Source organism: Sus scrofa, chromosome 16 (assembly GCF_000003025.6).
Source record: "Sus scrofa isolate TJ Tabasco breed Duroc chromosome 16, Sscrofa11.1, whole genome shotgun sequence".
NCBI lineage: Eukaryota > Metazoa > Chordata > Mammalia > Artiodactyla > Suidae > Sus > Sus scrofa.
Genome location: NC_010458.4, coordinates 25668376 through 25689160, shown reverse-complemented (window position 1 = coordinate 25689160; position 20785 = coordinate 25668376). Strand labels below are relative to the sequence as shown.

The following is a 20785-nucleotide window of genomic DNA, read 5'->3' as shown; positions in this document are numbered from 1 at the left end:
TAAGGCTATGAATAAACGATAGTGACATACGGACAAAAAGACCAACCGTCTTTCTCCTTTTCTTCTTTTCCAAAGCACTTCCAGCCTAAGGTTAAAGCCCAAAGGGTGGCCCAGGGCAGCTCCAGGGTAAACAATAGGGTTAAATGTACTCTTGCTGAGTCTCTATTTCTCTGGTTCCATTTCTGGTGTACCTGGAGGGCGATCATGAGATCACACTTGCCGCATCTGAGACGCCGGTTTGGTGGTGATGGTGGTGGTGGTGGTTGTAGTGGGAAGGTAGTGGTGAGGCAGGTTTGGGCATGGGTGGAGCAGAGGAAAGAGCAAACTTGATGGCTGGCTTTTTTTCTGAAACTGTTACAAGTAGTTTGGGAAAACTGAACATTTTGTGTAATGCAGATGTTTGTGCATTAAAGCCTAAGGCCAAAGGCATATAGCTAGCAGTATATACCACCGTGCCTTGATTTTTCCATGGCCCTTCGTGTTTGTGGCTCCATTGAGAAACTGGAGAGGGGGAGTTCCCGTCATGGCGCAGTGGTTGACGAATCTGACTAGGAACCATGATGTTGCAGGTTCGATCCCTGGCCTTGCTCAGTGGGTTGGGGAATCTGGCATTGCCGTGAGCTGTGGTGTAGGTCGCAGACGTGGCTTGGATCCCGTGTTGCTGTAGCTCTGGTGTAGGCCAGTGGCTACCGCTCCGGTTGGACCCCTAGCCTGGGAACCTCCATATGCCACAGGAATGGCCCAAAGAAATAGCAAAAAGACAAAAAAAAAAAAAAAAAAGAAAAGAAAAGAAAAGAAACTGGAGAGGGGTGTCTGTACTTTGGAAAATGACTCTTGCCTTCTATTGTCTGGTCAAAGTACCCCTTTAGTATCTGTACCAATATCACAGTCTTCTCTAACACACTTGATCTGGTTGGTTTAGATTATGAGATTGTCTTAAAGATTATAAGGTGGTGTTAAAATTGTCTTCCTGTCTGCTATAACCTACTGGGACCAGGTAGGATTTAACTAGGCAGTTAAGACAGTCAGAACTTCCCTGAACAGAAAGTTTGATGCTCTAAGTGGTCTGAAACAAATTTCCCACAGTAAAAACTGTCTTTGCATAACCTAGTTGGTAAGTATGATCATAAATGTCGAATAGATGGTGAACAGTGCTGAAGTTTTTCTTCCTTTGGCTGTTATTTTAGAATAAGCTAGACTTAGCGATAAAAAGACATTGTTATAGACTGAATGGTATTCCCCTGAAATTCATGTGGTGTCTCTATCTTTGGTGATGGGGCCTTTATGGAGTTAAGGTTAAATGTGGTCCTAACGGTAGGACTTAATCCACTGTGATCAGCTTCTTTTAAAGTAAACAAACACCAGGGATGCATGTGTACAGAGAAGTCCATGTGGTGACACAGCAGCAAGGCAGCCATTGCAAGCCAAGGAGAGAGGTCCTAGGAAAAACCGAATTTGCCACCTCCTTGATCTTGGACCTTCAACCTCCAGGACTGTGAGAAATAAATTTGTATTGTTGAAGCCACCTCGTCTGTGGTAGTTCGTTTCAGCAGCCCTAGCTAACTAGTGCCGACATATAATCCAGTTTTAAAATGCACAAATGATTTGAATAGACTTTTCTCTGGAGGAGTTATACAAACAGCCAGTAAGTGTATGAAAAGATTCTCAACATTATTTGTCACTAGGGAAATGCAAATCAAAACCACTGTGAGACACCATTTCATACCCATTAGGATGACTATAATAATTTAAAAAGACAATAACAATTATTGATGAGGATGTGGAGAACTTGAAACCCTTGTGTATTGCTAGTGGGAATGTGAAATAGGGCAGTCACTTGGGAAGATCTTTGGCAGGTCCTCAAAAAATTAAACATGTAATTAATATATGACCTGGCAGTTTCACTCCCAGGTATATAGAGAATTGAAAACATGTTTACACAAAAACTTGTGCACAGCTGTGGCTATCAGCGTTATTAATAACAGCCAAATAACGGAATCAACCCAAACGCCCAACTGATGGCAAGGCTAAGCAAAATGAAGTATATCCACACAATGAAATACTATTCAATCATAAATCAGCATGAAGTACTTATTCATGCTACAACATTGATGAGCCTTGAAAATATATTTTTTCTTTTGCTTTTTAGGGTTGCACCTGTGGCATATAGAGTTTCCCAGGCTAGGGGTCAAATTGGAGCCACAGCTGCCAGCCTATACCACAGCCACAGCAACGTGGGATCCAAGCCGTGTCTGCAACCTACACCACAGCTCATGGCAATGCCAGACTCCTGACCCACTGAGTGAAGCCAGGGATCAAATCCGCAGCCTCATGGTTACCAGTTAGATTCATTTCCTCTGCACCAACAACAGGAACTTCAAATCTTGAAAATATTTTAAAGGCCACATATTGTATGATTCCATTTATGTCCAAAATAGTCAAATCCATAGAGACATAGTGGTTGCCAGGGGCTAGGAGTAGCATGAATTGGGAGTGACTGCAAATAAGAATGTGGTTTCTTTTGGGGATGATGAATATGTTCTGGAATTAGATAGCAGTTATGGTTGCATTCTGTGAATGTGCTAAAATATTTTACACAGCAAATTTGATTAGACGTGAATTTTATTTTTTTAAAAAAAGACTTAGCTTCTGAATGAGGCTTTGTTTCTTTCCCCATGAACACAAGTGATGAATATATATAAATCTAGATGTTGTCTCATTGCCCATATACTTGGAAGAAAAACAGAATCATCTTACACGAGTAAAATATTTTCTGAAAACGTTGTTTCTGAGTCATTGGTTAGCATGGTGAAATAGAACATTTTAGAGGTTTGAGCCAGATGGTCTTTTCTGAGCTATCCCTACCTCAGCGGAAAATTACCAGGCGTGATTTTGACAGTCTTGTTTTTCTGACATCATCCCCCCAAAAAAAAAAAAAAAAAATCTTTAAAAAAACCCCTGCAAATGTGGAATTCCCGCTGTGGTACAGTAGATTAAGAGTTAGGCTCAGGTTGCTACAGAGGTGTGGGTTCACTTCCCAACCCAGCATAGTGGGTAAAAGGATCCAGCATTGCCACAGCTGTGGTCTAGGTTGCAGCTGGTACTTGGATTTAGGCCCTGGCCTGAGAACTTCTGTAGGCCGTGGGTGCAGCCATTAAAAAACAAAACAAACAATCAAAAAAACAAACCTGCAAATAGAACGTCATGACCTCACTTCTGGGGACTGTTGATAACTCAAAGTATGTCCTCATACTGGCAGCCTCAGCTTCACCCAGATATACACCAAACCTACTGAATCAGAAGCTTTGTGTTTTCACAAACTTTTCAGATGACTCTGATGACTTCTGCTAAACTTTGAAAAGTACTGATCTAGAGAATTTACAAGTAGGAAGGGCCATAAGTGTATGCTAATTTTAAAATGATAAATATTTGGATTCTCTACCTATAGCAAGTTGGGCATAATATTCTCTCCCCTTCCATTCATACAAACTGGTAATTTGGAGTACACTTCACTCCCAGTTCTTGATTTCTAAATACCACACCTTAGTAAGTGGGTCCAAGGCTTTGTACTATTACTGCAACTTTTCTCTACCTCTGACATCATTTTAAAATAAAAAATTTTAAATATTTCAATTTAAAAAGATATAGAGGATGACCTGAAACAAAATAAAAATCACACAAGTTTTCCAAAAACTGATGATATGGAACTCAGATTGAGTGTATTTATTTATTATAATCTCCAAAATAATTTCAGTTGGTACAACTGCTTCTTAAAACCACATCACTACTAGGCTCAGAATTTAATTACAACTGAGCAATTCACAAAAACACTTTAAGCAACAAAACATGCTTAATATTTCTTTGAGAAAGGTCTTTCAAATATGTGTACAACATTATCGGCTGGCACACAAAATCTTTAGAAAGTGACCTTCATAAGCCCAAATTCTGCACCCCTTCTGTTGTTAAACTTTTATGATATCTATGAAAAGCTGATTTAATCAATCCTTCCACGTCCCCAAGTGAAGCCCTTCATGGTGCAATCTGCCTTTTTCTTAAATTTTAAAGAATATTCTAGATCATCCCTTAGGAAAGTAAAATTATGCACACTTTTAGGGGGAGAACAAGCTGCATATTTAGACTTTTAATTTTTATATTATACACTTCAGTTATGGGTTACTTATTAAAGACTTTTTAAAATTTATGTTACATTTTAAAAAGTATCAACTAGTGGGGACAAAGGTACAAAATATTTACCAGCATGTTAGGTTCTCCTGAAATCACAGTTTTCTGGATAAATACATGCAGCATCACTAAAAGTTTTTCGCTATGTATTATACATAGCTTGGGAAATACCTTCAATATTTTGGTCTGTAATGTTCATGTCTTAAATAGTATTTTGCTTTATTCCTTTAATAGTGCCAAACTCTTTCTTTTAAAAATTTGTATCTTTTTAATAGATATGACTTTCACTATGAATTTTCAACACCATGGCCTGAACTTGGTTATGAAAAATATCTAACATCTGCAACTTCAGCTGGTATACTAGGGGGAGAGGGGTTACCATAATTTCATTATACCTTGTATTAACAACAAACCTTCTCACAGAGAAGAAAATATTTTAAATACTTTAAACCATATTTACAACAATAAAATTCACATTTCATGCTTTAGTGAGACACTTAAATCATCCACAAGATACTCCTTACAGTTTATTGGAATAGAGCCTTTCTGTACCTGGCCTTCTACTGTGTGCCAGATATAAAGCTCCTGATGTTATGAAACAGCAGAACTTATGCCATCCTCCCATCAAGTAGAAAAACTGAGGGTCGATCTCCCCACTATCAAGTTGTGACCGAAATCCTGTGTCATAGTGAGGTGGCAACTGATGTGCTTCAGACCTTGAGACCCACAGGAATCAACTGGATTGTCTGAAAAGTGCTCAAAAGCCGGGATGCTCTCTAATGTGCGTTGCAGGATGAAAAGAGCCCTTCTGAGTATGGCGAAACACTTCATTTATGTGTCTAATGCACAGGATGTTAGAAGCTTCCAGAAATAGTACTGTATTTCTTTCCTTAGCTACTATATACATTTTTCTGTTAAGTTCAGTGTTTCATTGGGAAAGGGGACTTGCAGGGTGCTCCCCTTTGGGGCAGGCACAGCCCTGCAACTCCCAGCAACCTCGTCCACTAGCAAGACACTCTCCGAGTCCTGCCCTTGGGAGGAGTCCGAAGTCTCTGATACCCGCAGAGTCCTGAGCGATGTGCTGTCTGTCTGGGTCAGGCCCATGCCAGGCACACCCGGAAGCAAATTCCTGCCTCCAAGGCCATTTTCACTGAGGTCTGGCATGTAGAGGAGGGTCTGAGACGTGCTGCTGACCTCCTTCAGCTCCCGTGAGAGGAAGGAGCGCGAGTGGCCAGACATGGCTGAGGATGTCCTTCTGCTGTCTGAGCAGTGCTGTCCCGGATGCTCTCTGCGTGACCCGCCAATGCGGCAGAAGAGGCACTTGATCTTCTCGATCGCTTTACTGAGGACCGTCTTCTGCAGGAGGATGTATATCCAGGGGTCCAGGATGGGGTTCACAGCAGCAATTCGGATGGCCTGCAAATCTGGGTTTTTGCTGATGACTCGCTCCGAACTTGGCTGATATAACTGGTTGACGAACACCCGCACCTGAGGAAATGAGATGCCCACATTGAGTGCCTGTCGTTAATCAAGTAGGAAAGCATTACATGCAAAGTCTAACAGTACCTAACGGCTATTAGGTAGCTGCCCTCTTTTTTGTTAAGAAGTGCTGAGAAAGAGCAGCATCCACAGTAAGCCTCAGAAAAACCAATTAACATTTATGTTTCAAGTTAGTGCAACTTGAATATATTTCTAACTACCTTATGAATATCTTCCCTAGATCTAAGATGGTATAAAAAAATGCAGTGTCTGTACAGGTAACATATGCATGAAGTTCCCTGGAGAAGAATTTTATTAACTTCATTTCTGTGAGTGCTTTAAAGTTTTTGTAATTCTAATGACGTATCTTTTTTTTTTCCCTCAGTAGGCACTCATTTCTCTTGTGCCAAGTGGCTTTGTATATATTTAAATGTAACTTTTTTTTTTTTTTTTTTTGCTTTTTAGGACCACACCTGCGGTATATGGAGGTTCCCAGGCTAGGGGTTGAATGGGAGCTACAGCTGCTGGCGGCTTACAGCAATACCAGATCTGAGCCGAATCTGTCACCTTCACCACAGCTCACAGCAACGCCAGATCCTTAACCCACTTAGCCAGGCAGAGCAGGGATCGAACCCACAACCTCATGGTTCCTAGTCTGATTCGTTTCTGCTGCGCCACGATGGGAACTCCAAATGTAACTTATTTTGGAAGTCAAAATTATCTAATCATCTAATCATAGAAGAGCCCAGAAATTCCTTTATTTTAGAGTCTAAAAAGAATAACCTGGAAACTTTTAAATCAATATCTGAATCTCCTATCATCCAGAGTAGTATTTTTTTCCCCTATATATGAGTCTGTTCCCCAGTTATAATAATCACCCAGTGTTTTCAACTCTTCCTTCAAAAACCTTTTCCTTAAGACAACTATAAGAAGGAAGAAAAAAAGAAAATCTTTCCTGTTTTCTCTAACAGCATTCTTCACTTGGATTATGGCTTCAGCCACAAAACTAGCTTTCCCACCTTCAATTCCTGTGCACTTCAATTCATCCTTCAAACTGCCACCAGATTATTTCTAAAATGCAGATCCGGAGTTCCCATCGTGGCTCAGTGGTTAACGAATCCAACTAGGAACCATAAGCTTGCAGGTTCGATCCCTGGCCTTGCTCAGCGGGTTAAGGATCCGGTGTTGCTGTGAGCTGTGGTGTAGGTTGCAGATGTGGCTCGGATCCCGAGTTGCTGTGGCTCTGGCATAGGCTGGTGGCTACAGCTCCGATTAGACCCCTAGCCTCCATATGCCTAGGGAGCGGCCCTAGAAATGGCAAAAAAGCCAAAAAAATAAATAAAATAAAATAAAATGCAGATCCAATTATGCTACTCAGCTGTTAAACCTTCGGTGGCTCACTGCTGCTTGGGAACTATAGTTTTTGCCCAAGGACTGCCACTCAGTGAATCCATCCATCTTTTATACCTCTAGAGCATTTGAACCAGTAAATAGCCAATAGCCACCAGCAGGAATGACAGTTCATTCTAGCACAGTTTGAGCTATTTGAGGCAAGGGGTACACCAGCCCAGCACAGGCCAGGAGGGCATAAATGTAGTAAACACATGGAGACCCTAATAATTTTTTCGCTGTTTTGGAGTCTTGTTGGCAGTTAAAACTTTTTACTCTCACTATAGTCACTTATTTCCTCATTTTTTTTTTTTTTTTTTTTAATCTTTTTGCTATTTCTTGGGCTGCTCCCGCGGCATATGGAGGTTCCCAGGCTAGGGGTCCAATCAGAGCTGTAGCCACCGGCCTACGCCAGAGCCACAGCAACATGGGATCTGAGCTGCTTCTGCAACCTACACCACAGCTCACAGCAACACCGGATCGTTAACCCACTGAGAAAGGGCAGGGACCGAACCCGCAAACTCATGGTTCCTAGTCGGATTCGTTAATCACTGCACCACCACGGGAACTCCTCCTCATATTTTTTGATGCATTTTATCATGTAGCAGTGAGCCCTTCTTGTATGTTAGGTATTGTGATAGGTTCTGAGTTGCATTAAAGTTGCATTAAAGACCATACACTTGAAGACAGAGAGTAACCACAGTGCAGAAGACAGGAAGGTAGATCAGCTATTACTAGGGGTGAATAAATAATGAGAGGTATGTACAGGGGGCACAGTCAGTCCAGACCTGGGGAGGAGGGTTCAGAAGATGCTTCCCGGGGAGAGAAGTTTGGACAAGTTTTGATGGGCAAGTGGGGGTTTGCTAAGTTTAGAAGGAAAGACGTAGCATTTTAAATAAAGTAATTCTATGTGCAAAGTTCATGGATGAATGAAATGATAGGCTAACTTCTGGAAACTTCACATGACTCAATGAAAAAGGTATGAATTTGTATAAACTTAAGGAAGACTAGCATTTTATTCCTTAGAGGAAAAAGCACTTGTTACTGTTTTCTTTCTTTTTTAATTGAAGTGTAGTTGATGTTACAGGTTACAGGTATACAATATAATGATTCACAACTTCTTGAAGTTATACTCCACTTACAGTTATTATAAACTCTTGGCTATATTCCCTGTGTTGTACCTTATTTTGTACCCAAGAGTTTGTATCTCTTAATCCTCTACCTCTATATTGCCCTTCCCGCTTCCCTCTCCCCACTGGTAACCACTAATTTGTTCTGTCAGTCTGCTTGTTAAATGTACACTCACATTAACTCTTCAAGTATAGATCTTAAAAGCTCTCATCATAAGGTAAACATTTTATAACTATGTGTGGTGATGGATGTTAATTAGACTTATTGTGGTGGTTATTTTGCAATATATACAAAGATTATGTTGTGGACTTGAAACACATATGATGTTATAGGTCAATTATGTCTTTCTCTCTATATATATAAACCAAAAAAAATGCAAATTTCACTCTTAAAGGATGATTATGATGATGTCTGGGTCTTCTAATTCCACCAGGATCTTTTATATAAAAATCTCACTGTAATTCATATAAAAATTGTGATTTTAAGATAATATTCACCTGTCTTTAGTAGTTATTTGATAATTATTACTTGTCTTTAGTAATCTTTTTAGGTTAGAGAGAAGAGGTGAGTCACACAGCCAAGGAGGATGCTTTAAAAATGATGAAAAGGAGAAAGAACTCATACAAGTATAGCTGGAACCATTTAACCAGGGGAAAATATCTCTAACTTTAATAAGAGTTGACATTGCCCCTTTACCACACAGTATAGTAATTAATATTCATGGTGTATGAATCACTAAGAAAGAGTAGGGATATTTTAGAAAGATTTATGACAAATTGGATAAAAAGAAGTCTAAAATGTTTAAATTTCATTAATCTGCAAAACTTCTACAAATCTTATTTCTAGGTGATGCTAGATCAGTGAGGTGTAACTGTATTTCTATTTCTTTCTACACTGGAATTTAGACCTTAACCAACTACAGGTCTATAATCCTTTATCAAGAAGTTGTTGTTGTTATTTATTTTATTTTGTTTTGTTTTTGGCTGTAGAACCTGAACTTACTAGACCATGAGGCTATTTCTAATTTTACTTATTCCACTTAGTGTGAATATTCCTGTATTTTGTTCTAGTTCTGATGGGGCTATTATATGTTATACAGTATATTACTAAATTACCTTTCTTTTTTTTCTTCTTTAAAATTATAGTTGATTTACAATGTTGTGCCAATTTCTACTGTACAGCAAGGTGACCCAGTCATACATATATACATATATATATAGATATCTATATGTATGTATGTATAATGTATATATAATGTATATATGTATAATATATACATATATAGATATCTATATGTATGTATAGATATCTATATATATATATACATGTGTATATTTGTGTGTATATATACATATATACGTGTATATGTGCGTGTATATATGTTCTCTTTTTCTCATTTTGTCTTCCATTGTGTTCTATCATAATTAATTTTCTAAAAGCCAAGATGTTCTGAATTTAAAACAATCTTGTCCTAAATGTTTTGGATTAGGAATTATAGTCCTGTAAATCTCACAGAATAAAATGGTTCAATGGCTCTAAGATGAAATTATTACCTTTATCTCTGGAAGACAGCTAAATTAAAAAAACTGAACTAAAGTGAACAGCAGTGTATGATGACTACTCTTGTAATACTTTTAGAAACTGCTTAGATAAATGATACTATCAAGACAAAGTATGACTGATTTTCCATCTTTACAAAAGCATCTTGGTTTCTTCCTACCATAATCTTTATTGGGAATCTCAGCTGTACCTGGGCACTGAGAGATTCCCTCAGGTTTACTGACCTTTTCTCAGATGAAGTGTTACTTAGACCTGGTTGTTTTGTTTAAGAATTATTTCCTGACAATGGAATTATTTGTAAAAAGTATGAGGTCTATGGAAAAAAAAGAAAAAAAAACAACAAAAAAGTATGAGGTCTATATTTTACTCACATCACTTAGTATGTTCCTAAAGATAAAAGAAATGATGGATTGAAATCTGTTAGCATCAAGTCTTAGAAAAAAACCTACAGCAGGATTTGTGTGATTTTGAGACTTACACCCTCTAGGTGGCAGTATTGCTCCACTTGGGAGTTCTTGCCTCCCTAAGAGGCATTTTGCCTAGCCACCTCCAAGACTCTCCGAACAGAATACTGGTTAAATCTAAACTTTGAATTTCTCAAATTTTTAACACTGAAATGTTTTATTGCTAGTTGCTTCTCCCACCACTTCCTCAGGGAAAACATGTTCCCACTGAAAGGAGGAAAAATTTTGAATAGCTGAAGTGGATATAGAAGGAATGAAATTTGTAGCTATTTAAAGGAATGTATTAGGAGTTACCATTTAATGTTTAAACTTCTATGACTTTTAAGAAAAGTCAGAGTGTTGTAGAAAAACTAATAATTGGACTTCATAATCAAAGGTGATGGGAAGCAAGGAAAAAAATCATTTCTGTGGCTCATTTCATGCACAGCAGTAATTAATTTTGACAAAGAAAGACTTATTTGGGGGTTCCATGAGAGGGGGGAGCTTCCCACTAATATAAGTTACTGAACCTGGTCATTAATGTCTTTTCAGGAAAGGGGAGCTCACAGGGTAGCAATGAAGATGAGTATGAAAAGCAACATTCCAAATTCAGGTAAAAACAATTCTCCAAAGAATGATCAAATCATTTTAGCTGGTCAAATCATTTGAAAAAAAAATCAAGACGAATGAGTTTTCCTTTGCAGCCTGTTCTCAAAGGAGACTGACTGACTTGAAGTAGAGAAAAAGAAGACAAACATAAACAAAGCTCCACACACTCTGTGGGTTTGAGGAAAAAAACTAGAAATCTCTATCTCACTTTAAAGACTACTTGATTTGATCTTCCCAAAGGGGGAAACCCCAGATTAAGATGGGATGATCCACAGCAATATTTCGGTGTCACGTGGTGAGGTAAAAGCACTTTTCTGGAATTCTTGTCCAACAGGCTCTGTATGTTACACAAATAAACATGCTCAGGCAGTTTTCAGTGTTGGAAGAGAGTGTGCTGTTGATAAAACCGAACCTCTGAGTTGGAGGTGGGTGGAGGAATACCTTAAAAGAATTCACTGAATACAAACAACTTACATAGTCTCTTGCAACTTTAAAAGTTAGTCCATTTTTTTAGCAGCTGCAGATTTGTGCAGGTGGCTTGTCATTAATATTGGCAAACGTGACACTATTTTAAACTTTTTGAGGATGATTAGAAATTAGCATTCAGGAGTATTGGAACATAACTTGGAGAAAATACGATAAATTCAAAAGAAGATGTGATGACAGGAAAGCTTATATAAGGGTGGCTCTGTGCTGTAAAGATAAATGCCCACGCTGTGTTCAAATCCTGAGTCGGCTCCTTATAGTTTATGTTCAAATTATGAAAGTGCTTAGTACAAATATAGTGGAACCCTGGCCACTGTGGAAGATGTCGATAATTTAAAAACCACAGCTTAGAGGTAGCTTTGGAGTATAGTTAATGACACGGTATCAAAAGCATGCACTTTCTTGTTTAAGGATTAACCTGTTGGTAGGGGGTGTCTAATTGAAAAGAACGATGAAATTTTGATTAGACTAATTTAGTAATTGACTGTCAAAGTAGAAGTGCTTTCCACTAAGTGAGAAGAACCTGTAGCTAGATTTGTGTGTGTGCTCCTTGTTCTGTTCCAAGTACATGAAAGATGAAAGGAATGATCTGCATGTGCTCAGTTATCTAACTGCCCTGTGAAGAGTCCAAAATTGACACAGCTGTTACTAGAAATTCTTACCACTTTTTTTTTTTTTTTTTTAAGTGACAAAAAAAAATCTCTAAGGAAAGTGGAAAGAGTTCTTGGCTGGGTGGTAGTGTAAGAGAATGAGGTTCTCCTTCCCTCTGGATCACAAACTGGCCATTTAACTGCAGGCAAGTTACTTAAATCTCTATAAGTCAGTCTGTATATCGAAAATTTATTTCTGAAATGTTTGGTTTTTTTAAGCATTAATTGTCAACATTCTAATAGGAGCCTTTAAGAATCACTTAAGCTCTAAAGGAAAAATACCTTGTTAGCAGATGTTCCATAAAACCAAGACCTGACAGGTTAGCAAAGCATGGTGAAAAGAGCACTGGACTAGGACTCACACACAGCCACCAAGGAAGTTACAGAATGATTAGAAAGTCTTCATCAGCAGTTGAGGAATCCGAGGGGCAGAAAGAGAGAAAAATATTGCAAGCCCTACTTTTCTCCCTAGAGATTTTTTTAAGGCTCAGATGAGATGCAGGGAAACACCTTACTTTTATGTGCTGCTCCTCAGTCTTCAAGGTACAACTAGTGGGTCTGCAATTTTATGTTATAACTAAAAACCTGCTTTCAGGAATTGCTGTTCTTTATTTTTATTTTTAAAAATTTTTATTTTTTGGCTTTTGGGGGCAGCACCAGCAGCATACGGAAGATATCAGGCCAGGGGTCGAAGTGGAGCTGTAGCTGCCAACCCCAGCAACGAGGAATCCAAGGGATCCAAGCTGCGTCTGCGACCTACTCCACAGCACACAGCAACGCCAGATCCTTCACCCACTGAACAGGGCCAGGAATTGAACCCACAGCCTTTACCGCTGAGCCCCAACAGGAACTCCCAGAATTGCTGTTTTTTAATTGAGCTGAATTTATTTGAAAAAATAATCAAGTCCTTCAGGTTCAGCTGTAACAGTGCCCAGGTTTGCTCCTGTACTTCTAAGTGTGATTTTCACTCATCTGAAACCCCATCGGTGGATTTCAGATTCCACTTCCAATCTGCCTGCAGGAAACAAAAGTGTATCTATTTACAGTTTTCCGCTGCTCTAATAAACCTTTGCTGATCAAATGCTGATGAAGGTTTTATATAGACAACTTGTTTATAGTAAGGAACCAAATAAACACTCACAGGAAGCTATTTTCCTGAAGACCTCTAAGTTTCACCCAACCCAGGCAGAAGATAAATCAGATTGACCGTTCCACCCCTAATAGAGATGACTGCTTACTGCTTCAGAGTAAGGAGAAAGAAAAGAAAAGAAACAAGGAAGCAATAAATACCACCTTGCTTGCCTGTGCATGGGGAAAAAAATGCCTTTTCAAATCCTACAGTGTAACTGTTTAGCTCTGAGGCAAAAGATTGGATTATAATAGTTATTGTAACATTAGTAACTGCAAAATTAGGCACCAGACTTGATCCAGCTGCAGCATTTAACACCAAGACCTTAGGAGGCTGTCTCACTTGCATATTTCTAAAAAGTTCAATCTCTTTTATTTATCTTAAGCATAGCCTCTTTCGTTTCTTTGGCTTCAATTGTATTTTAAAAACCAGAGCCTGGTTACAGACAGAAGAATAGACAAAATGACAACCACCGCCTCCTCACTAAACCTTGTCATATACTGTTCCCCGTCAATTGTGTTTACACCTTTTCTGTTCATTGTTTTTGACTCACTTGAGAAAATTCTGCAACTTTGGGCACAGTTCCTACATATCCACAACTAATTTTCCAACCTTTCTCAAATTTCCATTCCAAGTTCTCTTTATGAGACGTATGTATTTTGCATAACAAGTTAAAACTCACTTTTGATACAAAACTCAGTATCAACTGCCCTCTAAGAGTTGTGGTTTTTTCCTTTCCTGGTGTCCAAAAGACAAACAAAAAAAAACCCATGGCTGCTGTGTAGCGACTGCATGTTTTCCTTATATGTTGTTAAGTCAAGCTTTGTGGAATTCCATGTAAACCATATTTGCTGTATTATTTTCAAAGCATTTAAAATGTTTGGAAGGGTCTGATTTGCCTCAAATGGGATTTGCAACCCATTTGATTTGATCAAGTTAAAGAGATGCTTCATTAGTTTCCTTGTATCTGAAGATAGATCCAAGTGCCTTAAACATCAGAGTTCAGAAACTTTCTTTTAAATTACAATATGAATATGAGAAGCGTGAAACAAAAGAAAAAGTTGTAAAAGTAAGACAAGGAAGACTATAGTTGTGGATAAATTTCCCATTTGATTCTTTCAGTAATTGCTAAACTGTGGGTGGGTACAGTGCCACCATTCTTATTATTAACCTACAATTAAATTGATTTTGAAATTAGATTCTAGTAGCTAAAACTAAAGGTTAAAAACTGAAGTTACTATTACTTGTATGATTCATTATTTACAAAGATATGTCTATGTAATTACTTTTCAACTAAGCCATTTTCAATTTTCAGGGTAAAATTACTTAATATCTACTACATGACTTTATGTAGAATGGATAGTCCTTGTGAGTTAAAAAATGTGAATAATTTGCAAACCACAAATACAGCTTCTATAATTTCTTGCCTCTAGCTTCTCAAATAATGTTCAAGGCTTTGTGATAAATGGCTCCTGCACTGTAGGGTCAGATCTACCATCTCAGCCCATAAGAGGCTTGAAAACAACTCGTCTGTGACTGTGTGGTAATGAACACCTTCATATGCTTACCGCCAACCAAAACACATTTTAAAAGTACGTACAAGTTGCTAAGCTTCTAGCTTTAATTCTTCAGTTCCTTAAAGATGTTCTGTAAATAACAGCCACTCACTTTGGCATTTACTGTTCTGTAAAACATAAGGCAGAGGCCACAGAAGGAAGCCCCAGCAGGAGCAGAGTTGTTTCTTCCAAAATTTCACTTTACTGAGTTGCCATTACAAATAGTAAAATATATTTATGTGGCTCAATTAACTCTATAAATTATACTGGATCCTGGAAAGGTTTAAAGACCCTTCTGGCCAATTATATTTCCTTCTGTTTATACAAATTGGCAAGGAGCTACTGTATGCTGGCTCTTAACCACTTCAAAGTTCCTTCCATTTACAGTCAATTTTGTCAGAGATATAATATTTTTATATTAAAGATCCTTGAATAGTATTAGTAAGAGAAAGGAAGGAATAGTAGCCTATTACATTTATTTTCTCTTGCTACCAATAAGAAAACAAACAAACTTTTTGAGTTTGTAGTTTAGAATTTCCAGGAATGCGGTGTTTTGAGAAATGGAAAAACTCGGTACTGGTTGCTTTCAAGAGAAACACTGAAGTATTATGTGCATCTGCCCCTTGGTTTTCAGTGCATTCTGTTTTAAGGATAGGTAAAGAAGAGGAGAACTAGGTAGGTTTTCAGTCTTCCTGCTTATAACACTTTAAAAGTTAATCCAAAGGCAAAATTAAAGAAAGTAGTGCCCTGAAAATAAAGTGTACCCAAACTTAAACACATACTGCTGCAAAGGCCAAAATTAGAGTGTTCTAGAAGGGAGACATGACATAATAGTACAGGAACAGGGTTTGGAGTCAGATGGGGCTGAGGTTCATCACAAGTTGCAAGGCTTTGGCTTGGCAATGAATAAGATGACCATCTCTAAAGCCAGCCCCATTTTTCTAGAATGGCACTCTATCTCTCACAGCAGAGAATCCAAAATCAATACCCATGTACATCAGTCTGTCCTTAATAGGCTCTCTGAGAAACCTTGCTTTCCTGGCCCCTAGGCAGAATGAAGGAACCTGAATCTGGGCCATGCCTATGTAGGAATTATGACCCACAAGTGCATCGAGATGTTTTTCCCAGGATACAGCATGGTAAAGAGCAGGGAATTTAGCTTGACAGCAAAGTTCTGCTAGGTTATTTTTAAGCAAGTCATTCCCTATGTAAAGTGCAGAAGTTAGACTAGACCCGAAAGCATCCAAGATCTCTTCTAGCTCTAAAATTCTACACGAGCTACCAAAAACCTCGACATAAATCAAAACACTAAAAAGCACACTATTGTAAGGAGTGCACACCAAAGAGAGCACCACCTTTGACGTTTCGGATTCTGCCCTTGACAGTGGGGAGGACGGGGCTAAGTCACACTACAGCGGTTTCCCCTCCACATCTGACAGAGAGCAGCGGGTGTTCCCGGAAGGCTCATGGCCAAAGTCAGGCACCAAGGGGGTAGGGACTGTCCCGGGAGAAAAAGGAAACCAGGCTTTCGGGGAAAGAAACTCGGCGGTGTAGGGAAAATCACCTGCTACATCTCTTTCGCGACGCGGCCTAGAGATGTGGGGCCTGCTGTGAGGACCCCAGCCCCGATCTGGGGGAGAGGTGTCCGAGGTGGAGGAATGAGAGGGAGGGGAGGGAGTGGGAGAAGGAGGGGGTAGGTGGATGCGGGAAAAGGGCCGAGCGGGGCCCTGGCCCCAGCCACTCACCACAAGCGGGATGGAGCAGATGAGCACCACCAGGGAGGTGGCGATGAGTAAGATGACCATCTGGATTTCGGCACCCGCGATGCGGCGGAAGCTCCGGCGGCGGCGAAAGTCGCTGAGGCGCGGCAGGGCGGGGGAGGCGGCGGACGGGGGCCCCCGGCAAGTTGCGGGGGCCACGGCGACTGCGGCAGCAGCCGCGTGGTGCTGCTCAGTGCCCAGCGAGGTGCGTCTCATGAACTGGCGGTGCATACGAAGAAGCGCTCCGCACACCAGCACGTTGCAGAGCACGGTGGCCAGGATGAGGAAGGAACTGAAGCCCGCGTACATGTAGGAGAAGGCGGCGTGCGCCGTCACGTTGGTGGTCCAGTCGATGAAGCACCAGGTGTCCGGGTACTGCAGCCGCGAGCTGCCGAGGCCCATGTTGGGCAGCGCGCAGAAGAGCACATTAGACGCGTAGACCGCGAAGAGAGTGAGGCCCGCCAGCCGCTTGTCCACGTAGTGGCTGTAGAAGTAGGCGTGGTTGATGGCCAGGTAGCGCTCGATACTCATGGCGCAGATGATGCTGAGCCCGGACAGGCCAAAGAAAAGCAGGATGAAGGTGCTGTACTCGCACAGCGCCGGGCCCCCGGGCCAGTGGCCCTTCATGTACGTAGCGATGGTCACCGGGCTCACCAGCAACGTGCCCAGCAGGTCGGTGACAGCCAGCCCGCACACCAATGTGTAGAAAGTCGTCTCCTTCTGCTCCTTGCGCGACTTGCACAGCACCACGATGGCTATCAGGTTGCCCACCACCCCGAAGATGAACATCACCGCCGGGATGGTCACCGGGCCGTTCGGTCGGTCAGAGGCCAGGGCGGATGCATTGGCCCCAGGGGTGGCCATGGTGGTGTCTGGCGGTACACCGCCCTGGAGCGCGAGGCTGGGTCTGGGGATGGTAGGAGAGAGGCAAAAACGCGGTGAGTGGAAATTACCACTTGCAAGGTGCCGGACCCGCGCCCAAGAAATAATATGCTGATGGGTGAGCGGAGCAACTCGATTCTACATTGTGGGTTGTAGCCACTTACCAACTGAGGCTACTGCGAAATCTCCAGGCTCCGGATAAGTCCTGCCCCCAGCACCACTCTACTGGTATTAATATTTATTAGTTGATACTGCCATTCTCTCCTCCTTCCCCCAACCCAACTCACACCATTGCCAAAATGAACAAGACCTATCTCAAGGGAAAAGTGGCTCGCTCATTTCCCCGACAGATTCTGAGTCAATAAAAGTCTCACGAAAACAAGTTATGGAAGTTGATTTGGTGAGCGAGCTCTTTCCTCCCAGGCTCCTCTTAAGGAGCGCCCACCCACTGCTCTCTGCTCAGTGTCCCCAACCCTACCTCACCTGTAGTGGCCGCGGAGATGGCAGCTGAGCAAGCCCCCAGGGTCAAGCCTCAGATGTCCTGGACACGCCTTCAACCTGCCCTCAGCCGTGCCCCGCTCAATGTGAAGCTTGCCCAGCCTTTGCCTTCTCAGAGCCTGCTCTTGGTGGCTGCCAAATTTCCGGGGTCCAAGTGGTCAGCTTTCAAAAACTTGGAGAACCAGAGGCAGCAGGATGGGTCACTGAAGCCCGACCTTGGATTGTTTCTCTCTCTCTCTTTTTCTCGTTTCTTCCAGGATGATCCAAGCTTTGCGGAGCTCTCAGGTCTCGTCCGCGGACGGACAGCGCTCAGGTGTGCGGCCTCTCGCGCAGGTGTCACCGAGCCTCCTGTCCCCGACTCGGGCCGCCTCCTTCCCAGCCCAGGGAAGCGCAGGCGGCTACCGGGGCTGGCGGCTGCAGCTGAGGCCGCTTCTAGCGCCCTGGAGGAGATTTGGGGTCCACTCGGCCTGAGGCTCTGTCCTGGGGCCGTTCATCTTCCTCTCGGCTGCCGGGTTCCCAGCTCCGCTCTAGCCCTTCTAGGCTCTGTACAAACTTTTCTCCAGCTTCAAGTTTCCCTGGCGGAGGCGGGGCCCACAGTGCGCGGCCCGGGCGCCCATTGGCCGGACGGGAAGGGGGCGGGGCGGGAGCGCCTTCCTCAGGGCTGGAGGAACAGAGGCGGGCCCGAGGGCGGGGCTCCGGGCCGCGCGGGTCCCACCGCGGCTTGGGGGCTTTCCGGCCCTTGGAGGGGCTGAGGTGGCGGAACCTTGGACCCTTTGCCTCAGGCGGATGGTGCTGAGAGGCCGCGCTCCGCGGGGACCTTGGGGAAGCCCGGGTGCTCTCTTTTGCACACTTCTAGCTACTTGGAACTGGACATCCAGAGCCAGCTCGGAAACCAGCTTCTCTTCATCCTCACTGCCTCCCGCTCCGAGTGGGCTTTTTCTCTCAACTTCTACAGGGGTCTCCACATCTGGGTGCTGGGAAGGGAGGTCGGCGGCTTAGGACTCTACCTTGGAGCGGCCGAGGTGTGTGTGTGCGCGCGTGCGCGCGTGTGGCCCCGGGCGGAGAGAGAGGGTGGAACAGTGGGGGTGTCTGCGCGCGCGCACTTGGCCCCGGGTCAGAAGTAGGGTGCGCGCAACGGTCTGTTGTGGGTGGATGGGCGGGTGGGTGGATCGGCCCCAGGCTTGGGCGGGAAGACAGCGAAGTATCCAGCCTCTCTCCTTCAAAGGTGTTAGTAGGCAGTGCCCAGGCTGTGGGCTGCGCGCGTAGGCAAAAAAGCAGCCGGGACTGCAGCCTTTCCAGGCGCAGGTGGCAGAGCCCTGCGGCTGCGGAGAGGTGGCGCGCGGTCCCCCGGGGCAAGGTTAGTGAGGGTGGGAGGGCTGCTGTCGAACCGCAGCGGCCTTTCTCCTCCTCCCAGGAACTTCTCCGCCCAGTGAGAACGGTTAGACTGGGCTTTATGCCTTGGCCCTGTTATGTTCGCGTTAGACACCTTCTCCACGAATCCTTGCAAAGGCCGATGCGGCGTGACACTGGGGTTTCAGAGTCATTCCAGTGAAGGAATGCTCCAGGTGTAACTCCCTGGTTAGCCTATTTGCTCTGCCTTTTTTTTTTTTTTTTTCTTTAAATTACAATTTAACTTCTTTTGCGGTGACAAGTTTTCCCGTCTACTCATTCTCCACTTCTTTCTATTCTATTTCTTAGAACAGAAAACTAAAAAAGAAAAAGGGATTGTAAAACTTTATGGCGTAATTATAACCACTTCACTATTTTTTTTAACGCACAAAATGGGATCGTGTGAGCCTTCCTAATTTAGGATCCTAGGAAAACATGCATGTTTTCCAGGGGTTGTATACATGCGTTTTAACGTATTGCATCTCCTCACAGGGTAGGTAAATATGATTCTTGATTGATTATATGATAAAGCAGGCACTCATTTCTTAAATATTTTTTCATAAGTGAACAAACCTAAGAATTTTTCTGGTTCTCCAGTTATTCTTAAATGACACAGTAACAAATGAGTAATAGAGAAACAAAGAGCATTCCAGATTTCAACTAATTACAGGAGGTTAAATATCTAGAATCATATTTACACATTTTGTGTAAGGCGCCATGTAGATATATTGATACCACATCATTCTATTGTTTGTATTGTTTCCTCACGAATACCAGGGATTCGGAAAGAAAAACACACATTCGTTACCCAATATCAAAAGAAATGAAAGAGATTGGTCAGTTTCTCAGTCTTCTCATAGTCACGGCTATAACCACTTCTCTTGTCTGTACTTCTGATGAGTAGTAACCTCTAGGATGGTGTCAGCATTGAAAACAAATCAACACTAGAAAAAGGAAACTGCACATTTTACCCCCAGTCTTCCCTGACCGCATTTCGTCACATCACCCTGTCAGGTGGTTGTCGGTAAAGATATGAAGGGGTGGTGGGAAGTTCCACTTATAATCACTTTGTGCTAATAAAAATTTTCCAGTTTTCTTTCCACTTGAGGCTCCAATGTGGAAAGCTGTTAGGATTGGGACTTGTTAAATTTTCACAATGAAGAGTATATTAAATATAAAAATGGAGGCACAGTGTTGAGAGAATTAGTGTTACAGGTTTTAGCATGTTGTTGATAAACTGGGCTTGTTATCCATAGAGTTGTTTTTCTCACATCCTTTACATTTTCTTCCCATAGTAGCTTTAGGAAAATGAAAATAAGAATCCAGGACATAAGACTAAAAAAATGTAATGGGGTTTACCTGTATCCTCTCTTGGTGCATGATTCTTAAAACTTAAGTTTAGCCTTCAGAAGTAGAAATTGAAATTTTGGGAAACAACTTAATATTTTTTTTTCTAATTTGATAAACCAGGACAAGATATTTTGGTTTCCCTCACACTCTGCAAGGAATCTATATTGCAAAAGGAAATGAAGAATCACCATGATTATATAGACAATTCTTGTCATTGTTTTTATATTTAAATTTATTCCAAGCATTGTTTCCTATTCTCCCTTGCAGTTTCTGCCTCAATCCCTAGTTCTCT

The 20785-nt window shown here is 42.0% G+C and overlaps 1 protein-coding gene across 1 annotated transcript; it reads right to left on the bottom strand.

Moving 5' to 3' along the window:
- On the bottom strand, positions 2605–18329 carry PTGER4 (prostaglandin E receptor 4). Its single transcript, XM_021076655.1, has 3 exons — positions 17740–18329; positions 16360–17281; positions 2605–5670 (listed from the first exon to the last, which is right to left on the bottom strand). Exons 2-3 carry the CDS (start codon positions 17236–17238, stop codon positions 5080–5082), a joined length of 1470 nt encoding a protein of 489 aa, XP_020932314.1. The 5' UTR covers positions 17239–17281; positions 17740–18329; the 3' UTR covers positions 2605–5079.